The 20,655-nt window shown below is 35.9% G+C and overlaps 1 protein-coding gene and 1 pseudogene across 8 annotated transcripts; one reads left to right on the forward strand and one right to left on the reverse strand.

Moving 5' to 3' along the window:
• Window positions 1-878: 878 nt before the first annotated feature.
• On the reverse strand, window positions 879-12,857 carry LOC114288635 (phosphatidylinositol/phosphatidylcholine transfer protein SFH8). Of its 7 annotated transcripts, XM_082922251.1 has the most exons (16): window positions 12,600-12,812; window positions 12,430-12,516; window positions 9,841-10,141; window positions 9,595-9,663; window positions 8,925-9,024; window positions 4,496-4,762; window positions 4,296-4,373; window positions 4,060-4,161; window positions 3,918-3,967; window positions 3,721-3,820; window positions 3,500-3,598; window positions 3,186-3,296; window positions 2,108-2,234; window positions 1,491-1,855; window positions 1,203-1,277; window positions 879-1,114 (listed from the first exon to the last, which is right to left on the reverse strand). In XM_082922251.1, the coding sequence occupies exons 4-16, from the start codon at window positions 9,618-9,620 to the stop codon at window positions 1,094-1,096; spliced, it is 1,521 nt and encodes a 506-aa protein (XP_082778377.1). In that variant the 5' UTR covers window positions 9,621-9,663; window positions 9,841-10,141; window positions 12,430-12,516; window positions 12,600-12,812; the 3' UTR covers window positions 879-1,093. The 7 variants fall into 7 exon arrangements, 5 of the variants coding, with proteins under 5 accessions (XP_082778377.1, XP_028087982.1, XP_028087979.1 ...); XR_014365237.1 differs by lacking the exon at window positions 9,595-9,663 and having other exon boundaries at window positions 1,203-1,345; window positions 2,108-2,205; window positions 3,208-3,296; window positions 12,600-12,857; XR_003638344.2 differs by lacking the exon at window positions 9,595-9,663 and having other exon boundaries at window positions 1,203-1,345; window positions 12,600-12,857.
• LOC145823095 (uncharacterized) lies at window positions 5,552-8,702 on the forward strand (annotated as a pseudogene). Its single transcript, XR_014365238.1, has one exon. The product of XR_014365238.1 is annotated as an uncharacterized LOC145823095 (transcript).
• Window positions 12,858-20,655: the final 7,798 nt, after the last annotated feature.

Genomic DNA, 20,655 nt, shown 5'->3' on the forward strand with positions numbered 1-20,655 from the left:
TACATTTCTTGTTCTTTACATTTTCTGTACTTCAAATTCTTACACTGCACTTTGTTCGTAGGAGTAGTTTCAAGTAACTTGTTACTGTAAACCTCTACAAGGCTGAATTGGATCACTATAAGTCTTTCATTTTTACTTAATGAAATGCTACAATTGCTTTTCATTTAATTATTGTTTGCTTAATTCTCCTAAACAAAACCACCAGTAAAAGTCCTCTTCGTTAAGATTGAAAGAACTGAAACACAATCGTTTGATAATTGGTTGGCAATTAATCTTCTGTAAGGACTGATTGATCCTTACTAGCACGCTTAAAAATACAATAATAACCTTCAAAAATCAAAAAAGCAAACACATTGCCGTGAAGGAGTGATTAGTAAACCAAACATTCTAATATCAAGTCACCCATACAGTGATCTTTTCTTTTTTTCAGCATTGCAAGGTTCGCACTTATTTGATTACTAGGCTCGGTGGTGACACAAGTTGCCTTTGCTGTGTTGAGATTTGGCAAACAAATCCCTGTCTAGCCTAATAACTATTACTTCTGAAAAACAAAGCAAGTTTCGAAAAGGATGTGTCACTTCAACCACACTCCCTCTTCATTAGCACGGTGACATTTTCTTTCACAACATTCAATAGCATCCAGATTTGAGTTGACGAGTTTGTATTGTGTATTCTCTCACAGAGACATGCGGCAAAAAACCAAAAAAGAAAAAACAGAAACAAGAGAATGCGACCAGAAAACATGGGCTCTCATTTGAGAGAATACATGATATTTCATCAAATCCGTAATAGTAACTGAACCTCATCACAAATCCTTCAGAGACCACTAAAAGAGAGATGAGATAAAGTGTGGCCTTAACAAAGGCGAGAAAACTAGAGAAACAACACTAACGGCCTTTATTTTACATGGTTGGTATGTACAAATTTTTAATATATCAGAAACTTCATAAATGTTGAAATCAAAGAATATTAAAATTAAAAAAAAAAAAAAAATTAAAAAAAAACTACATGTATGCATCTCAAAATACAGATATATACAGCTAACAGAATCAACATTCTGTCAAACAAATCCTCCTGTACAAAAATCTCATCCTTAGAAGCAAAACTTCCTTATCTGTTTCACATGCGCAAACAATTGAACTATCAGTTTCTTGAAGATGAAATTGCTCAATGAAATTGCACAGATCCTAATCTCAAGTTACCCGGAGCTTGGCAGCTTCTTGACGATCTATGTATGCAAGGAGTTCTTCTTGCACTATTAGAGCTTCATCCAGTGACTTACAGAAAGAAAAGGAGCAGAATAAGGTACCAAATAAAAAGTGCATCACCAAAGCTAGAACCATTCCTAGCATATGTACATATCATTAAGTTCATTAAACATTAAAAGACAAGACATATAATGCAAATATTGTAAAAGTTCATACAAAATATTAACTACCTGTATTAGGTTTTCTGCAGAAGAACCTAAATAAGAAGATAAACAGAATTACCTTCTTAGTAGCAATTAACTCGGCTTCTAATGCATCCACACGATAAACAGCACCATTGAGCAATTCCTCTTTCTCATTGGGCATGCTAAAGCCCTTCGTCTGTAACATATCTACCTTCCCCTCGAGCTCACCCAGCCTCTGGAGAACAGATGAGAGGTCTGCCTTACCAAAAGCAGAATTCAAAGGTGGAGGGTATTCCTCCACGGGCACTAGTTCAATTGTTTGGCTGGGGGTGTTTTTATTCACTCGGCTCACTAGTGAAAGGAAAAGATTAAAGATGGTTGCAGAGAAGGCCAGGAGAGCTGCCCAAATCAGGGCACAAAGTCCTTGTGGAGTTATTTGCTGTCTTGCGAGAGAAGGCATCCCTGTATAGGATTTCATGAATCTAATTAGTATCTGAAGTAAGTCATTACATGTAAAGAAAATGCGACTTTTATTCTCATTAGAGTGATAATAAATAGGAAGTTGGATCATTGATCCCTGTAACAAAAGACACAAAAGTAAGGCTCTTTCCATGGCTCTTTAAATAAGTGGTGGTCTAGAGGTCTAAGAGTACCACTTTATTTAAAATGAAGATAAACAAACTTGGACTTCACAAAGGTGGAAGATTTGCTAACCTCTTGAAGCATTAGGCTTTTGAAGGCCCATTTGTTCCTCAAATCCTGTATCTGCAGGCTGATTAATCACTGGGACAAATTCATTATCCCTAGACAAGCTGCCATCACAGTTTGCATGTCCAACCACCTTAGTCAAAATAATTGGTAAAGCAGGTTAACCATGACCTTGTGTGTAATGAGGTGATCGTAACATGTTTACTTACAGGAGTTCAGTTCACTGTTAGAGATGCCGGGACATAACAACACAACTGGGTAAATACTAGTTTATTTTGTTTGAAGGCTGTGTAATCAAAATACAGCCTTACCTTTTCATCTTGTTTTCTCCTAGTAAAAAGACTGAAGCAAAATAAATAGTGTCACTTGCCATGTTGCCTTTGGTCTCTTCTAAAGTAAATTTGTCAGAAAAAGCCTCCTCAATTTATTTTATTAACCAAACATATGGATCTACTCATGGATGGCCAACTTTTGGTAATTCCTGTCAACAATAAATTAAATAATGGATGAAATTTATTTTTAGAATCTACTGCATGCAATTTGCTAATCGAGCATGCCTAGTTGCAATCATCTTATTGTGGTCCTCCACCACCAATCATGATTCTGCGCTACCATCCGAGGCAAAAAAAAGAAAAAAAGAAGGGCTTTACTGAGACCAAAAAAAAAAAATCGACTTTTGATGTAACAATAGCCACATTGTTATATGATACCAAGTAAATGTGTTCCCTTGTTCAACAAGAAAAAAAAGTAAAAGCTAAAAACAAAAGACAGAAATGTCTCTACAAACCAGCTAGCATTTGTCTACCAAATAGCTTGAAAACCTATGCTTTCAGTATGAAATTACATGGAAATCTTATCCATGGCCAACAAATACACATTCATGAGCAGCACAAACAGAATCTATAGAGTAGAAATAGAACTGCAATAAAGAAAGAGATGTTTATACATTCAAATGTGCTAATACATTCAATAGACAAGGACAAAAGATGAAAAGGAACACGTGAAGAACTAACCCCCTTTTGATCTGATCCAAAATTCTTGATTTTGTATCATACATTTCCACCCATTATTAATTACAACTTACTTCTTCAAGGACAGGAGTCAACCTTGGGTCTGGATATGTCTTTGTTGCTTTTGGAGATGCAAGTTCCTCAGCTTCAGATCCGGAATCAGCAGAAGTGTCGCTGCTTTTTGTCTGACTCAATAAAATGATTAAATCAACCTTTAGAAGGCAATGTCATATCTTCAATCATATTTGGGGGTGGGGGGGGGGGGGGGGGGGCAAGGGTTAAATAAAAAAATTTCTATAGAGCACAGCACCATGATCAGCAGGTTGATGAGGTCCTGAAGTCCAAATGAAAATTTAAGTTGCTTGTAAGATACTCAAGTAGAGCATACCGTAGGATAATGTGGCTTTTCATCACCAGTTGCTCTCTCCTCACTGTCTGATACGGTCACTATTCGTCTGGATTTTTGCACTTCACCATCAAAAATCATCTGCTTACATACAGTCACATAACTTCAGGAACCTATGAAGCAAGTTACCAGTAAAAGGACTTATAATACTAAGTCCACGAAATCATATAACAAACCAAAATGATTTTGAAATAAGCACAAACCTTTAATATATCCGGGTCTTTCCATGGCCCTTTCTCAGACCTCATACAACCTCCCTCATCTGCACATGTACAGCTACCACCGAGAAATTCTGGCAACTCACTGAACAATCACAATTATACCCAAGAGTTACAAATGGTTAGACTTCTGCATAAGGAAAAAACAGCATATTTAAATCTTGAAAATTCTAATTATTTACCTATCATCAATAATCTCAAGCAATTTACTTTGGAATTTGCTGCTAAGAACCTGAGAAAAAAATAAAAAATAATTGATCCAACATATGATTCTGTTATGATGTGTACACTTTCAATAGATAAAAGTCAACTCTTTTAACGTACATGAATCTTCGAAGCTGTTTTGGGATCAAGGAAACTCTTCACTGTGTTCCAGAGCAGCCTAAAGCCAGAACCAGCATTTATAATAAACATACGACCAAGTGTCTGCAGAATTGTCATTCCAAAAGTGATCCATCTTTCAGGGGATATATACAATTCAAAATTCAAATGAACAACAGTGTAAAGATGGTAGGTGTGTGGTGAGACAATTCTAAGTACAACAAATTTCAGAATCATACCTCAGGATAGTTGTCATTATCAATCTTCTGCAGCAGCATAATGACTTCTCGTGCAGGTTTAGTCAGGTGCTTAAAACCCTGAACAACAAAGAGTATGAAAGAGCAAGAATAGAATGTGATATATTCCTATGAAGCCAAGCTCTGCAGTATTTGCTTTATAATGATATCTAGATGAGTAAGTAAAATAAATAAAAGTATACCACGCCATGAACGTCTAAAATTGTTGTACTTGAATCAATGTGTCTTTTTGCAGCAATAGAGCAGGCAGGAAACTTGATAGTAAGAGTTTTCTCAAACTCTTGCACATGGTATCTCACAAACCGATCCAAATTTGTCACTTCCATAAGCTTGAATGGATCAGCTTTTCCAAGTTTTTCAATGTATATGGGCCTTCCCTCCTTATCAACACCATGATAACCCTGTGGGTAGTGCTGTACAACTTCATTCAACTCTTTGAACTCAAAATCCTAGCAAAACATCAAGATGTATAAGAAATAAAAAAAGTCAGCATACATCATTTAGTAATGTTTATGATACATAATGAGAAGAAACAATTCAACTTCGTCAATAACCAAGTTTCACTAAACCAAGGACCCAAATATAAGCCAAGTTAGGTTGAGCATCAATACTAACACAAGTAAGCTTAACCTGGCTCCAACCTGTATATGAAGGGCAGCTAAGCTCATCCCTAACCCAACCCTTCAAATTTCCTTGAAATCAAATCTACCATTTATTTCCATTTTATTTCATTTATATAAATACAAATTGTAACTAAAAACACTACAAGAAATTGACAATAGTTAGTTTTTTTGTAGTACCAGAAGTGAATAATTTCTACGCTGAATGATATTTATTTTTATTCTAGATAATTGAGTAAGACAAAATATATATGCTCATTATTTGGAAAGTTTTCTAGTAAATGAAGTGTTCAACCTCAACCGTAAGTGTTAAAATCCACCTACTCTCCACCTACTTCACCCACTTAAACCTACTCCACTAAACCTAACCCACTACACCACTACCACCTCACCTACTCCACTAAACCTAACCCACTACACCACTACCACCTCACCTACTCCACTAAATCTAACCCACTACACCACTACCACCTCCACTTCACCTACTCCTTACCTACTACACACTCACCCTCTTCTATATATAGGAATCATGAATCATTGTAATAGAAATCAATAAACATACACATCAATCAATAATACATACAATTTATTCTCTCTCTATTTCTCTTTATACTCTTTATACATTAAATTTTACATGGTATCAGAGCAAGGTTAAGCACTTAGTATTTTTCGCTTCACCGGCGGGCGGCAACCTCGCCTTAGCCGCCCGCCGGACCTCAACCTAGTCCGCTAAAATTCTCTACACATACCCTGACTCCGTTAATGGGTCAGCGTCACTTCAATCCCTCACCAAGTCCCTGCGGCATTCCCAGGCTCTGGGCAAGATTACTCATCCTTTCTTTCATGGCTTCAACACTCTTCTGGTGCGCATCCTTGTATGCTTCAGTGACCAAAAGGGAGAGTTTTTTTCAGCTCCCAACTCCATTGCAGCCTCAGTTATCTCAGTGCGCACAGGCTGCTGGTTACCAGAAAGTGTTACCTTTATTAGCTCACCTTCACAATAGCCATCAAACTCTGCTGCAGCAAGTTGTTGGTGCAAGATTGGAGGACCCCGCATTGTCCGATGCACTTCGGGCATGCCCAAATCTGACGCATCTATCTCTGCTTGCGTGTGAGGGGTTGAGATCTGTTTCAATTGAGCTGCCCCAGCTAGAGCAATGCAGACTTGATTTTTTATGGCTTGGGTAACTGCTCACTTTCCATTGTTTCTCCAAAGCTTGAATTGCTCGAGGTGCAAGGTTGTAGTTGGATTAGGGTTCGAGAGACCCAATGCTTAAGAAATCTTTCCATTGCCAATAATTCCGAGAGAGTTTACATGGTGGATTTTGGAAAACTTGTGGGTCTTGAGTTCTTGTCCATTAGAGGGGTGCAGTGGTGTTGGGATGCAATAAGCAAAATGCTTCAATTGGCAAATAAAGTGAAGCATCTCTATATGAAGGTGGAGTTCACGGGGGATTTTGAAGCCCTCTTGCCCTTTCCGGAGATTGATTTTGTCGAATTCTTTAACAGCCATCCCAAGCTGCGAAAATTCGATATGCATGGTGCCATGTTTGCTGCTCTTTGTCAGAAAAACAGCTTGAAAAAGGTGGATTCGAGATTTGTGATTCCCTGCCTTGAGGAGGCAGTGGTCACAGTGAGATCACCATTAAATGCAGAACAGAAAATGAGCACTCTCGAATCATTGGTCAAGTATGGTAAGAATTTGAAGACACACACAGACAAGCTGGACCTCTCTCCATCTCTCATTATATTATATATATATATATATATTCTTTTCATCTATTTTACACCACCAAACTTCTTTTACTTTCCAGACCACTCACCGACACACACATTGATTTGCCCATGTATATCTCTTTTCTCTCTCTCTGCCACTTTCAAACCCTCTTTATCTTTTATATATATATATATATATCTATATCTCTTTATTATACTATATTCCCAAACACTCATCACACGCATGCACATGGCAGACACCACTCCACTTTCTTTCTTTTATTTATTTATTTATTTTTTTTTTCATTTAAAAAAAAAAAAAAAAAACACAGAGGAAGAAGACGAACTGCACACATTTTATTCATGTCGGGACTCACCCCGATCACCATTTTACACCAAAAAAAAAAAAAAAAAAAAAAAACAACCAACACCACAACGGCTTTGTTTTCTTTTCTGCAGACGGCCACACGCCGACATCCCTTCTCTACTCTACCGCCGGTCTCTTCTTCTTGCCTCCGTCCTAGGCGGCCCTTGCCGGTGTTGCCTCCGTGTTTCCCACTCCACTGGGCATGATCACTACTCCCTGCTCCTCCACTGCAGAATATGGCGGACCTCCAAAACGGAACATTACGGTGGCCTTCCGCTTCAGCTCATTGTTTTCTGCCTTTAGCACACTTATCTCTGCTCGCGCATCCTTATACATGCGTTGGAGCAGAGTCAGCTGGGAGTTTAACTGCTGCACCTCATTTGCCCTACTCTGCAGCCGGTTCGACAAGTTTGTAACCGCAGTCATGGTTTCCACACATGACTTCAATGTATACTGATTGGCTTCCACATCCGACTGCACTGCCATTCTTTGCTCCACAGACCGCATCGGAAAGTTCAACGGAGCAAACTCCGGGGCGCTTGGTTGAGGTTCCAGTGTCACCGCACCAATTCTCTCTCTTGTTGACTCGTTGAGGTCGGGAAAGAGGGTGAGCAGACCGCGGGAAGACGAAGCCATTTTTTCTGGGCAACAGAGTGTTACAGAGTATCTTTCTCAGCAAAACGAAGAATTTTTCAGAGGTTTCTCTCAGTTTTTCTGTCTCAACTTCAGCCTCAGCCTCAGCCTCAGCCTCCGTCTTGGTTAAATAGCCGAGGCAGCCACGCGTATCGCGCGCCACTTGACGCCAGACGACAAACGGGCGCGCCAGCCAAGGTACTCACGTGCCTCGCCATCATATCTGGCACGCCTTTTTATGGATTTGGCACGCCTTTTGATGGCACGCCTTTTGACAGATTGGGCACAACTTTTGAGGGCTCACTATATATATATATTTGGGCAGCCTATATACACCATCATATAGTGTATTTTTTAAGGGTCCGACAAGACTCTGTAAACTGTTCCGACATTGATTCCGGTTAGCTCCTTCATGGGTCCGACAAGACTCTGTAAACTGTCCCGACATTGATTCCGGTTAGTTTCTACAAGGGTCCAGCAAGACTCCGTAAACTGTCACAACAACTGTCACAGCATTGTCTGCTACAACGGTCCGACATGACCCCATAAACTGTCTTCTACATCGGTCTGACACCGCCATCCAGTGTCCTCTACACCGTTATGACACCACCATACAGTGTCCTCTACATGGTTATGACACCCCCATACAGTGTCCTCTACAACGTTATGACACCACCATCCAGTGTCTTCACCAATGGTCTGACACGACCATACAGTGTCTCTTATCCTCTTTTATTTTTATGTATTTTCTTGTTTTGTTACTCTCTCCAAACTCAAGTTGGTTAGTTCTTATCCCCCTTGAGTTTGCGGGGGGCTGTTAAAATCCACCTACTTCACCCACTTAAACCTACTCCACTAAACCTAACCCACTACACCACTACCACCTCACCTACTCCACTAAACCTAACCCACTACACCACTACCACCTCCACTTCACCTACTCCTTACCTACTACACACTCACCCTCTTCTATATATAGGAATCATGAATCATTGTAATAGAAATCAATAAACATACACATCAATCAATAATACATACAATTTATTCTCTCTCTATTTCTCTTTATACTCTTTATACATTAAATTTTACAGTAAGTGTCTCTGCAACCTACTTGCTAGTGGATGGGCTGAGAAAGGCACTAACCCATTTATTTAAATGCGTTAAAAACCTTACCAAAAGAGAGAAAGAACAAGTCAACCTATCAAAAACTGGCACTACAAAGCTATGGCAGGAATTTGAGACTAATGCAGGAGGAAAATCATCAGCTGAAATTACCTCCATGATAGTGTCAGCACCGAAGTCTTTCCTCCATTGAAGCATCTCAGCCCACATGTGCTTTGTTTTCTTAATATCAAACTTCCTCCCTTTCAAGAATCTGCATGGAAATTGACCCAATAAAATAAATCAACCCCATCTCGCATGCAACATAGTCAATCAAATGAAATTGACAGCAACAAAATTCAGTCCTGTGCACAGAACATACAAAAATTTAGAAAGTCAAAGACACAACATTATTTAATGTTAATATGTGTTAGCTGATTCTCTGATAAAGAGTGTTGATTAGGAGGTACAAGTGCTGAAGCCTCATGTTCATTGATGTCATATTCCCTAAAGAGCACACCATAAATGGAATTAACTCATATAATCAGCTAGTACTTTTTTAGAGTTTAGCATACTGTCTATAAGTTTCTACTAGTGTGTAGCAATACCTTACCAGTGGCCTCCCATAAGCTTATACAAATATGCTGTCTACATATGACTCCAGTACAAATCTATTACGCCATATGCAAGAAGAAGAGACAAAACCCTTTGATTTCACTCTTGAGGAAATAAGATGCACCATTTTATTTGACAAGGGAGGGTCATTGTCATTGAGAACTCAAAGAAATAATTTTCCATATCATCTAAGCAAATACTAGTCAATCAAACATGTAAGCAAAAATACCTCCATGAATAGAACATATATTCCATGGCTTGTGAGCATGTCTATCCGAGTACTTGTATACACATATACCTATGTATGTAATTATATATCCACATGTTAAAGAAATATTAAATCAACAACATATCCATTTCTGTGTTATATACATATATGTATGTCTAGGTGGTGTAGGTGTAGGTGTAGGTGTAGGTGTAGGTGTAGGTGCAGGTGTATGCATTTTATATGTACATGTTAAAGAAAGAAGATCACCTCAACATCAAATGATAATCATCATATCTTGCAGGTAGCAAGTCATTTGAGATCAGTTCTTGTCGGAAAGCATCTACAACCTTTAACTCTTTAGCATCCCAGACATCCTCTATTGAAACAGAAGTAGTCTGATTCTCGTTTTTCGTTTTACTTTTCTGCTTGAGAGAATGCTTAATTTTATTGGATGCATTTACTGCTTTCTTCTTCAAACTCCCAATTCTTGTCCTCTTTTCATCCTCCGAGATTTCATAATCTGATTGCAGTTCTTTTCTTTCATCATAATTATAGGATTCCTCAAAGCCTACAGAACATAAACAGAAATTCATTAGCACCATAAGTCATACAGACATACTGATTTTGCTCCATAAATGATACCACTAAGCACCCCATGAAATGAAAGAAATTTTGGTAAAGCATCTAAAACCTTTTATAAGACTCTAAGAGCTATTTTCGCTCATAGAATGTGCACAACACGGTCTAAAAATTTCACTTCATTCATGGCTGTAAAAGGCCACAAACAAATAATAATACCATTGTTGCAATGAAATAGTGCAAGAAGAAGAATCAATCCAGTCGAGAATTGTCCAACTCATATGCTACTAGAGATTTTTTTCACCCTCTTTTTTTTCTTATATCCTCATGGATTATTTTTTCTATTTTATTTTAAACTTGGCTTTTTATGTGAACTAGTTTGTCAGGAAAAGACATTTATGGAAGGGCATGGAACAGGCAAAAGTTTTTGTTCCAAAATTCTGCAAAGGATTAGATTCGGACTTCTATTCTTGAATCAAGTTTGCACTAGTTGAGAAGCACAACAGGCAAGACAGCATGATTTCAATGACCATTTTGCCAACATCCCTAGTGTCAATATCTGACAAGTATAACTAGAAAATTACACATCTATTTTTCCAAACGGTGGAATGAAACTATGTTATTAAGAAGTGAATGTCCCAAAAATTTTATGGCTTGCACACAAAGGTTCAGTAGGATAGGATAAGGTAAAGCATTTCTGTCCCAAAGCCCACCAGATTTTATAGGAATATTGCACGTTTATTTTGTAATTTAGGAGATAGTTTCAATTTTTAAGGGTTACATGAAAATTGCAGTTCGCAACAACCAAATGGAAGAGTAAATCCTTTTATTTACTTGTTGCATTATGCTAAACTTGTCTCGGAATTTATACTTCTGTTTCAAAAAGTTATTCACATGTATACATGACATCAAATGACTAACATTATTTGGAATGCACTACTCTATATCCACGACTTTCATCATACCATAACAGGCTATAAAAGTTCTAGGCTACACACCTCAAAATTACAAAAAATGTTTTGTACATTTTCTATCATTGGGCAGCAAACAATCTACTTGTGTACTTCTCCAAAGCGGGGATAAAAATCTTTTAAGACATAAGATGAACTCAAATTTACCCATTAATCCACATTGCAAAATTCTAAGCAGAAGCAGTGGCTCTGAATTTCGTATAATTCCTAGTTTAGCAATCCTTCATAATGTGATGATTATGTGAAAGACTCAGTGAGGAGGAGAAAATTAGTTGTTTAATCAAATTTCAAAGAGACGAGAAGCTCACATTCTTGGGACTTGCAGCCTAACGGGTAAACCATAAATATGAGCTTCACAAACCATAGAAAGGTACAAGAGATAATACTTTATGAAATTGATGTCTAACTTCATCCATCAAGTTCACGAAATAGTGATTAAACATCACATGAAGTGAACTACAGACTTGATTTGGCTGTCAGGTACTAATAAACAAGCCAAAACAAGAACAAGTAAAATAGGCGTGATAACATTGCACTTCTACACACTATGGAGGTGGGGATAAGGGTGGAGAAGAAAGAATTACACACACACAAACAAAAAACAAAACAAAACAAAAAAAACCAATAGCTATACAAAAATTTTGGCAATTAGGTTAAAAGCCAAAAAGTTGGCCATTTCGCCTTTTTTTTTTTTTTTTTTGTGGTCATGTCACCTCTCTAGTTTTTTTTATACGTTTCAAAAAAAAAAAAATTTCACTTTTAACCTATTTTTCAAAATAGGCAATATACCCAATAAAAAATTTCCAAAAGCCTATCAAGATCACTAGTCCTTTCAATTTTAGAATAGTCAATTTTTTTTTTTTTTTTTTTTTGTTGCTCCGGAAAGGAATAGAACAGTACACGAAAGTTCAAGAGGAAAAGAAATAAAAGCAAAAAAACACAACTACAAACAGAGGCCTCATGCTATGATAAAAAAAAAAAAAAAATGACTGAGGCCTAATGCCTCTGATATTCACGCCGCAGAAGGTCAGCCACCACCAGACTTCGAACCACCTCAGGAAAAGTCAAAAAGTCGAATTAACAGAGTCTATTGATCTTGACAAAGCATAATGGCAAAAAATATTTCAAAGTAACCAAGTTCAATTCACCATAATTGTATGTTTTATTCCCAAATTTTCCTTTCTTAATAAAATATGAATAATAATTAAAATTATATTTTTTAATTGTAATTTTTTTTTTTTAAAAAAAAATAAAATATATAAATCAAACAAAATCAAAAAACAGATATAGAGGAAGAAGATCTCACAAGGCCTTGTGCATTGATCAAGCGGCCCCGACATACTGAATCTCCTAAAAATTTCCGTAAAGAAACAATCACTGGTTTCTTCAAACCCTGCGCTAAATCAGAATCAGTACTACTATCAAAGACTCTGTATATAAAGATCACACACACTGCTTATAAAGAGACAGAAATACCTAAAAATTGTTCATCGGGAAGAGAGAGAAGGAGAGAAACTCCTTTCTATCTCTCTCTAAATCTAAACTTTGATAAATCGTCATCGCGCCAGCTGCTCTTCAACTAACGAGAAAGAAAGTTCTATTACGTAGAGAGGAGAGAGAGACGCTAACGGCGTCGGTGGGAGACGAATCATAAATGCAAGTTTAGTTAGGTGTGATTATTTGGTGGGCAAGGATACACACCTCTGAATTTGAAATTTTAACAAAAGTTTTAATGAGGCGACCAGATAAAAAATAAAGTTAAAAAGAATAATGTTATATGTATTTATTAGGGTATTAATTAATAATATGATATAATTTAATTTTTTTTAATATTTGTAATTTGTATAATGAGTGGGTTAATAATAATATTATAGTACGTTAATTAATATATTAATTGGTACATGTAATAATATTGATAGGTGAATCTCATTTATTATAACTCCTTTACGCTGTGTTTAATTGAGAATTTAAGAAAAATTTGAAAAGAAAAAAGGAAAAATGTGTGTGAAATTAAATAAAATATAGATATATTTTATTTACATTTCATCTACTTTTTCTATTTTATTTTTTAAATTTCTCCTCAAATCCCTCAACTAAACAAGCATTAGAGTTGTTAGTTTAGAACTCTCAACCATTTGTGTTATTTGATAGTTTTGAAATATCAATACATCATATTTTTGATATTATAATTGATAAAGAATATAGATAGATAGTGTATTATATTAAGTAATTAAAAAATATAAATAAACATAATAAATATTAATTAATAAGAGAATATGATGACATAATATTCCGAAACTTTATATAATTTTTGAGTGTGGTAAAGAGTATACTTGAAAAAATTATTTGACACTCTTAAGACGTTATATTCTCATTAATCACAACACTGTTAGATTGGTAAACCAATAACTTCTCGTATGTTGGTGGGTCCGACTGAAAGATAGACACGTGGCAGAAAAGTAAGGACGCGTGATGGCTAGACGGTGGTGGAATATGCCATGGTAGCAGATTCTAACACTTTATACTCTCCTTTACTTAACCTTATGCCCGTTTGTTTTGGGAGATAAGAAGGAAGGGATTGATAGTGAGGGGGTTGATAGTGAAAAATTTTTAAATTATTTTTATCTAAAATAATAAAATAAATAAAAAAATATAAAAAAATAAACATTATATTTAAAAAAAATTCTCAATATATAAAAATAAAAAAAATAAAAAAATTTCTAATCTCCTCACTATTTTTTAATACCATCTCTACCTCCTCCTTACCAATCCCTCTTCCTCCTCCTTACTAATACCAAGGGATTACTAGTTCCCTTCCCATCTCTCAAAACAAACATCTCATTCTCAATCCCTTCTTCACTATCAAACCCAATCCCCTTCCCATAATCCCAAACAAACGGCCCTATATTCTTTATCAATGCCACTTTTTTTTTTTCTTTTTTTTTTTTTTTCCGTGATTAAAATCTACAAATTGATGGGAAGTGGGGTATATTAATTTAGAAAAATGCTTGGGAGCACTAATTAGTGCTCCCACTAATTAGGTGGCAGTGGGTCCCGCCATTAATGATGTGATGTTTTGGTCTTGGAGTTGTATTTTTTTTTTTTTTTACTTTTTTAATGCATTAGTGCTATTAGTGGTGATGTTTTTAGTGGGATGAATCATTGTTGATTAATTTAGGACCTAGATTGTCTCCGGTTAGCTCGGCCAACTTGATCGTTCTGATGAAATTTAATGGACTTATCTGTAATTTATTATAACGATTTAAATCGTATATCTTATTAAAATTTTTAAACAAATTATTTACAAAAAAAAATTAAATTAATTAGACAATTGTACCAACAGGATCACATTATATTTGTTCATAAAATAACTGAAGATAGATTTTCAAGATCGTATTTCGTGTTAATAAATGTAATTTAATCATGTGATTATATTCATTCAATCAATTTTAATTTTAGAGTGAAAAATCAATTTTGAATGCTTTACAAAATAAATGATTTAAATAATTGTAATGAATCCGGTGCTGAGGCCACAAAAACCCAATCACATGGTTTCAGTTGGAGGACATCTAGATCGAAAAATATATATTTCATTTGTTATACTTTTTTTAGGAACCTAAATGGGAAATTTAGCTATAAACCCCTTTTACCTTCCTTTCATTGTTAAAAGGACTAAGAAAAAAATTATACTTTCTAAACTCCCTCATAATTATAAAGTCTTGCATAAAGGATAAAATTTATTATTTAAATATTTTATAGGACTATTATACCCTCAACTTCTGCATATATAATCAGTTTCGTCATCAACTGTATCATAATCACCATAGTTGCATCGTCTAAGCTTGAGCAGAAGGTCGTCGACAAGTCGCCGCCATAGTCGCGTCTTCCAAGCTTCAGCAGAAGGTCCTCTCTTCATCTTCATAATCAGCAACGATGTGGCTTTGAGTATGTTGAAATTGAATGAGGATGTCGTTGGAGATTTGAAAGCTAGGGTTTCGGAGCAGATGGAGATTTGGAGTGCGGTGGAGATGGCTCAATTGGAAGCGGAGAAGAAACATGATGAGGTTGTTGATGAGATGCTGGCGATGTTGAATGCGAAGGCTGAAGCTTCGAGATTGAAAGAAGTTGAACAGGAGGTTGGGAAGGATGTGGATGATGAACAGTAGAATATATGTATATATATATATATATATATATTTGTGTGTATGAGTGTTGTTGAACACATGTATTCTTTTTCAATGTGTGATTGTTAATCGAGTTTTAGAAGTTTTTCGTTTCAATTAGATATGTGGATTTGTTGATTAATTTGTTTTGTTTTTGTTTGTTTGTTTGTTTTTGATTTATTTTTGTTGTTTTTTATCTAATTTCATTTGACAAAACCAGAGTAAAATTTTACTCTGGTTCTATTGCTCTGTTTTTTTCATTTGACAGAACCAGACTAAAATTTTACTTTTATACAGAGTAAAATTTTACTTTTATACAGAGTAAAATTTTACTTTTATACAGAGTAAAATTTTACTTTTGTGTAGAGTCTAACATTTTACTCATTTTTCAAAGTAAAATTTTACTTTTATACAGAGTAAAATTTTACTTTTATGTAGAGTCTAACATTTTACTAGTTTTTCAGAGTAAAAATTTACTTTTATACAGAGTAAAATTTTACTTTTAGTTTTAGAGTGTAACATTTTACTCTTATTCAGAGTAAAATTTTACTTTTAGTTTCAGAATGTAAAATTTTACTTTTATACAGAGTAAAATTTTACTCTGAAATATATAGTGAAGATGGCTTAATAGGAGAGCTGATAGATATGGGGGTAATATAATAAAAGAAACAAGTTTTAAAATATTAGGGGGTTTTGAAAGTACTTATATAATTCTTGTCCTTTTGAAAGACAAATTAGATAGTGAGGGGGCTATCACCAAATCCCCCAACCTAAATCTGTCCTAATGTGCACGAGTTTGGCAACAACTTTTTAAAAACACATAAAAACAAAAATTAGAAAATGGAATTATCTAAATAATTGCAGAAAAAAGGCAAAAAAAGAAGAGGTGAAAATACCTAAATTTTACTGCTAAACCAAGATGAACAGAAAATTTTATATTATTTTTCAGTTTTAGATATAAAAATGCTGTTTTCACTCAACATGTACAATTTGATTGAGTGGAATCAATTGTTGTATAAATTGTGTGAAACATAAATCAAATAAATTCATATATTTAACAATCTGAATTTCATGCTGGAAATTATACATAGATAAAACAGAAATTTATAAAAATAAAATTGCAGAAGAAAGCAAACCGAAGTCTACACTAGACAGTATCTTTAAAACAGATTCGTCGTCTCACCGGTTGGGTGCTGGAGGTTGTTCGACGTCTGTCTCTCAGGATACAACGGTTGGACCAGCTACAGTAATGCATCGACTTAGTAGCTTCGGCGAACAGAACTATGACAGCACACTCTCACTAGGAAGAATATAAAATGGGAGAAACTTTTGAAGACAAGAATAAATATTCTGGGTCCAAAGAATGAAAGAGAAGGGTCTCCTTTTATACACATAGAGTAAGAGAGAAAAAGGCTCTTGCAACAAATGCAAGAGGTTTAATTTTGCAAAACTCCCAATTGATGGCAATTCAATCCATCATCATTATATTTGCAAAACTCCCAATTGATGGCAATTCAATCCATCATCATTATAGAGGAGTTACACCCATTTTATACACATGTGTAATGTGTATAATTCTGCAGCTACCTTTTCCAATAACTTTTTGATGATGCCAACTTAATGAATCAAATTTTTATTCAAATCTTAATGGTTTTTTGTCATTCTTTTTGTGGTGTAAAGATTTCATTACAAAGCATATAAACACACTTTAATCCACCTCAATTGAGGACTGGCACCCACTTTAATATTGCAATAAAATCATCAAAAAAACCATTATTTTCCAATAATCCCTCACATGAATAAAAATTGACCGAATAACAACAAACGGACAACGCTTAACAACAAAGACTCGAAGAAAGTGCAACGGAATAACCCCGGCATCGGAAAGAGTAACTTTTGGCTTTGAACCCCTCTTAGTGAAATCTATCAGATTTACTAGCTACCCAGTAAACACGAAGTCTTGAACTGTTTTGCTGTTTGTATAAACCAAGACAATAGACCTCACACAAGAATTACTCCAACCATCATTCTGTTCTCTTTGTTGTGTCCGGTTTGGCCTTGGAACACTAGCCTAGTTCAGTGAGTGGTTTAAAGAATTCGGCCTTGTCGATTCTTATAGAAGAGGCCCCACTTCACACTCACATAGGTGACTCTACTTGAATATCCTGTTATACTTAACTCAACAACTCAACACACCAGAGTCATTAAAAACTTAGCTTAACCTTTACACTCATAGGTATCACTGATAAAAGAAATGACTGGAGATTTAACCTCCTTAGTGACATACCACCATTACACGCAATTAGGTTGTCCCATTGAACCTAGATCTTGGGATCTCCAATCAACTAGGTTGGGTTTCTATTCTGGTAACACCTTCTACTAAAGGCCTTAACCACATTCCTTCTGACGACTTCTCTACTAACACTCGATTTAACCCTTTGGTTACCGGATCCACAATGTTGTCCTTAGACTTTACATAGTCCAAAGTGATAACCTTGTTCGAGAGTAATTGTCATATAAAATTATGTTTACGACGAATATGTCTAGACTTTCCATTATATATATTACTCTGTGTCCGTCCAATAGCCGATTGGCTATCACAATGAATACAGATGGCTGGCACAAGTTTCGATCAACGCGAAATATCCTCAATGAACTGGCGAAGCCATTCAGCTTCTCCAGTTGCTTTATTAAAAGTAATAAACTCAGAGTCCATCGTTGATCTAGATATGCATGTTTGTTTGAAAGATTAAAAGATACGACTGCTCCTCTAAGGGTAAACACATAACCATTAGTAGATTTGGAGTCCTTTATATCAAATATCCAATTAGCGTCACTATACCTTTCTAGTATCGCTGGGTATCTGGTATAATGCAGCCCATAATCCCGGGTGTAGCATAGATAACCTAACACCCGCATAATGCCCCTCCAATAAGTAATATTCGGATTACTCGTGTATCTACTATGCCTGCTAATAGAGCAGGCTATATTCGGCCTTGTATAGCTCATCAGATACATCAAACTTCTAGTGGCCCGAGAATACTCTAGCTAAAAGACACTCTCACCATTATTCTTGGTCAAATTTAGACTCATGTTTACCGGTGTCCTAGACACACTTGTATCTAATTCACCAAATTTCTTTAGTACCTTCTCAACATAGTGAGACTGATACCACTAGATGTTCTTAATACCCAGAATGACATCTGTAAGGTCCATATCTTTTATGTCAAACTTATAATTTAACAATCTCTTGGTAGTTCTAATCATCTTATCATTACTACAACAATGAGTATGTCATCAACGTATAGACACAAAATAACATAATCTTTGTCAATGTCTTTGATATATACACATTTGTCACACTCATTGATTTTAAACCCATTTGACAACATAGTGTTGTCAAACTTCTCATGCTATTGTTTACGCACTTGCTTCAAACCATACAATGATTTGACAAACTTTCAGGCTTTCTTATTTTGTCTTGGAGCTGAAAATCCCTCAGGTTGCTCCATGTAGATTTTTTTATCTAAATCTCCATTCAAGAAAGTTGTCTTTATATCCATCTAATGTATCTCCAAACCACGTAACGCTGCTATCGCAATCACCATGCAAATAAATTGTCACAGGTGAATACGTATCAAAATAATTCAGGCATTCGTGCTACCTGTATCCTTTGATAACTAGCCTAGCATTATACTTATCAATTGACCCATCAGCTTTCATTTTTTTTTTTAAAGATCCACTTACTCTCCAAGGCTTTACTGCCTGGGGGTAAATCAACCAACTCCCAAGTATGGTTCTGCAAGATGGAGTCAATCTTACTCTTAATTGTTTCTTTTCACAAAGGACTTTCAGATGAAGTCACAGGTTCATGGAAAGTTTGAGGTTCTCCCTCTAACATATAAATCAAGAAGTCTGGACCAAAGGACTTTGCAATCCTAGCCCTCTTATCCCTTCTTGGCTCATCTACTTCCTAAGCTTGTTCATCTATGTGATCAGTGCCACCTTCAACCTCTTTCATGGAACTCGGAACCCCTTCTTGGATATGACAAGGAAATACATTCTCAAATAAAGATACATTTCTAGATTCCATGATAGTATTCTTGTGTATATCTAGAATAGCAGACTGAAACACAAGAAATCGATATGCATTGCTATATTGTGCATAACTGTTGAATACAAAGTCAACGGAATTTTAGACTTATCATAACCCTCTTAGGTTTAGGTATTATCATATTTTGCATGACACCCCCACATTTTTAGAGTTTTATTCAAAGCCTTTTGACCTCTTCCAAAAATTCATACCGGGTCTTTAAACAATTCCTTGTGTTATAATGATTATGAAACTCTCAAAATCATATCACAATAAATACATTCTCAAATGTCATCAACTGAATTAGGCATCCAAATATATTTGGTCCAATCTATCACTTTGAAACCAATAGTCTTACTATTAGGAAACACCAATCCAATGTTCAATAGTCTACTATTTGAAACTTCATAACATGGCCAATAGTTTTATCACTAGGGATCACTAATTTCTTAGCATGCGATCAGTAGACTTTCTACTACTAGGAATCACAACGTCCTGACATAGGATTAATTGACTCTTTTATTACTCGGAATCATCATGTCTTGACATATGATCTATAGCTTCTCCACTACTAACTATCATGTCTTGACATGTGATCAGTAATTTGTTCACTACTAGAAATCACAATCTCATATCTGTGTAGTGGTCTAACACCTCCTAGGAACCACTAATTTTCTATCTCTGTGATCAGTGATCTTGTACTCACTAGGAGCTACCGATTTAAGAATATATTTGGAATTAAAAATTCAAAAATATATTCACCCACCTTAACCGGTTGTCTCATTTTTGCTTTCAAGTAAAGTCACGTTGTAAACGTCCCCCGAACGCCCCGGGAGGAATGAGCTCCTGTTCTGTTCATTTTTGGGGTCACTACAGCTCAGGACTCTCAAATTTGTCACGGTTCTAAATCTAAACCAAAGAGTCCAAATCTGGCAAATCGTTTTGAGAAAACAGATTTTGAAAGAAGTACCAAACATGGACTGCTTTGCCAGATACAGAGTCGCCACCTAAATATTTTATTTTGGGAAATTTAGGAAACCCTGACTCGTTGCCTAAGGCCACGTGTCCGTCATCACCAAAGTTGCCTCGGCTCGGGAACTTGGGTACGATTGGGGAAGGTCACTTCGTGAGCACCCCCGCTCGCCTGGTCAGAGACCGGCCTCTACTAACCATGATATCTATTTTTGAAAACATTGTATGTTCTTATTCCGGTTATTAGCCTAGGTTACTATGTGATGCGCACAGCATACAAGTATAGACTGAGTCGCCTGAATTG

This window comes from Camellia sinensis, chromosome 3 (genome assembly GCF_055761805.1).
Source record: "Camellia sinensis isolate YWXY chromosome 3, ASM5576180v1, whole genome shotgun sequence".
NCBI classification, from domain to species: Eukaryota; Viridiplantae; Streptophyta; class Magnoliopsida; order Ericales; family Theaceae; genus Camellia; species Camellia sinensis.

Coding starts and splice junctions, on each gene's coding strand:
- LOC114288635 (XM_028232178.2), bottom strand. CDS start 12,463: ATGTCGGGGCCGCTTGATCAATGCACAAGGCCTT. Junction 10,142..12,429: donor TGATCAATGCACAAGGCCTT/GTGAGATCTTCT, acceptor TATGTTCTGTAG/GCTTTGAGGAATCCTATAAT. Junction 2,235..3,185: donor TGACTCCTGTCCTTGAAGAA/GTAAGTTGTAAT, acceptor ATTTTGACTAAG/GTGGTTGGACATGCAAACTG.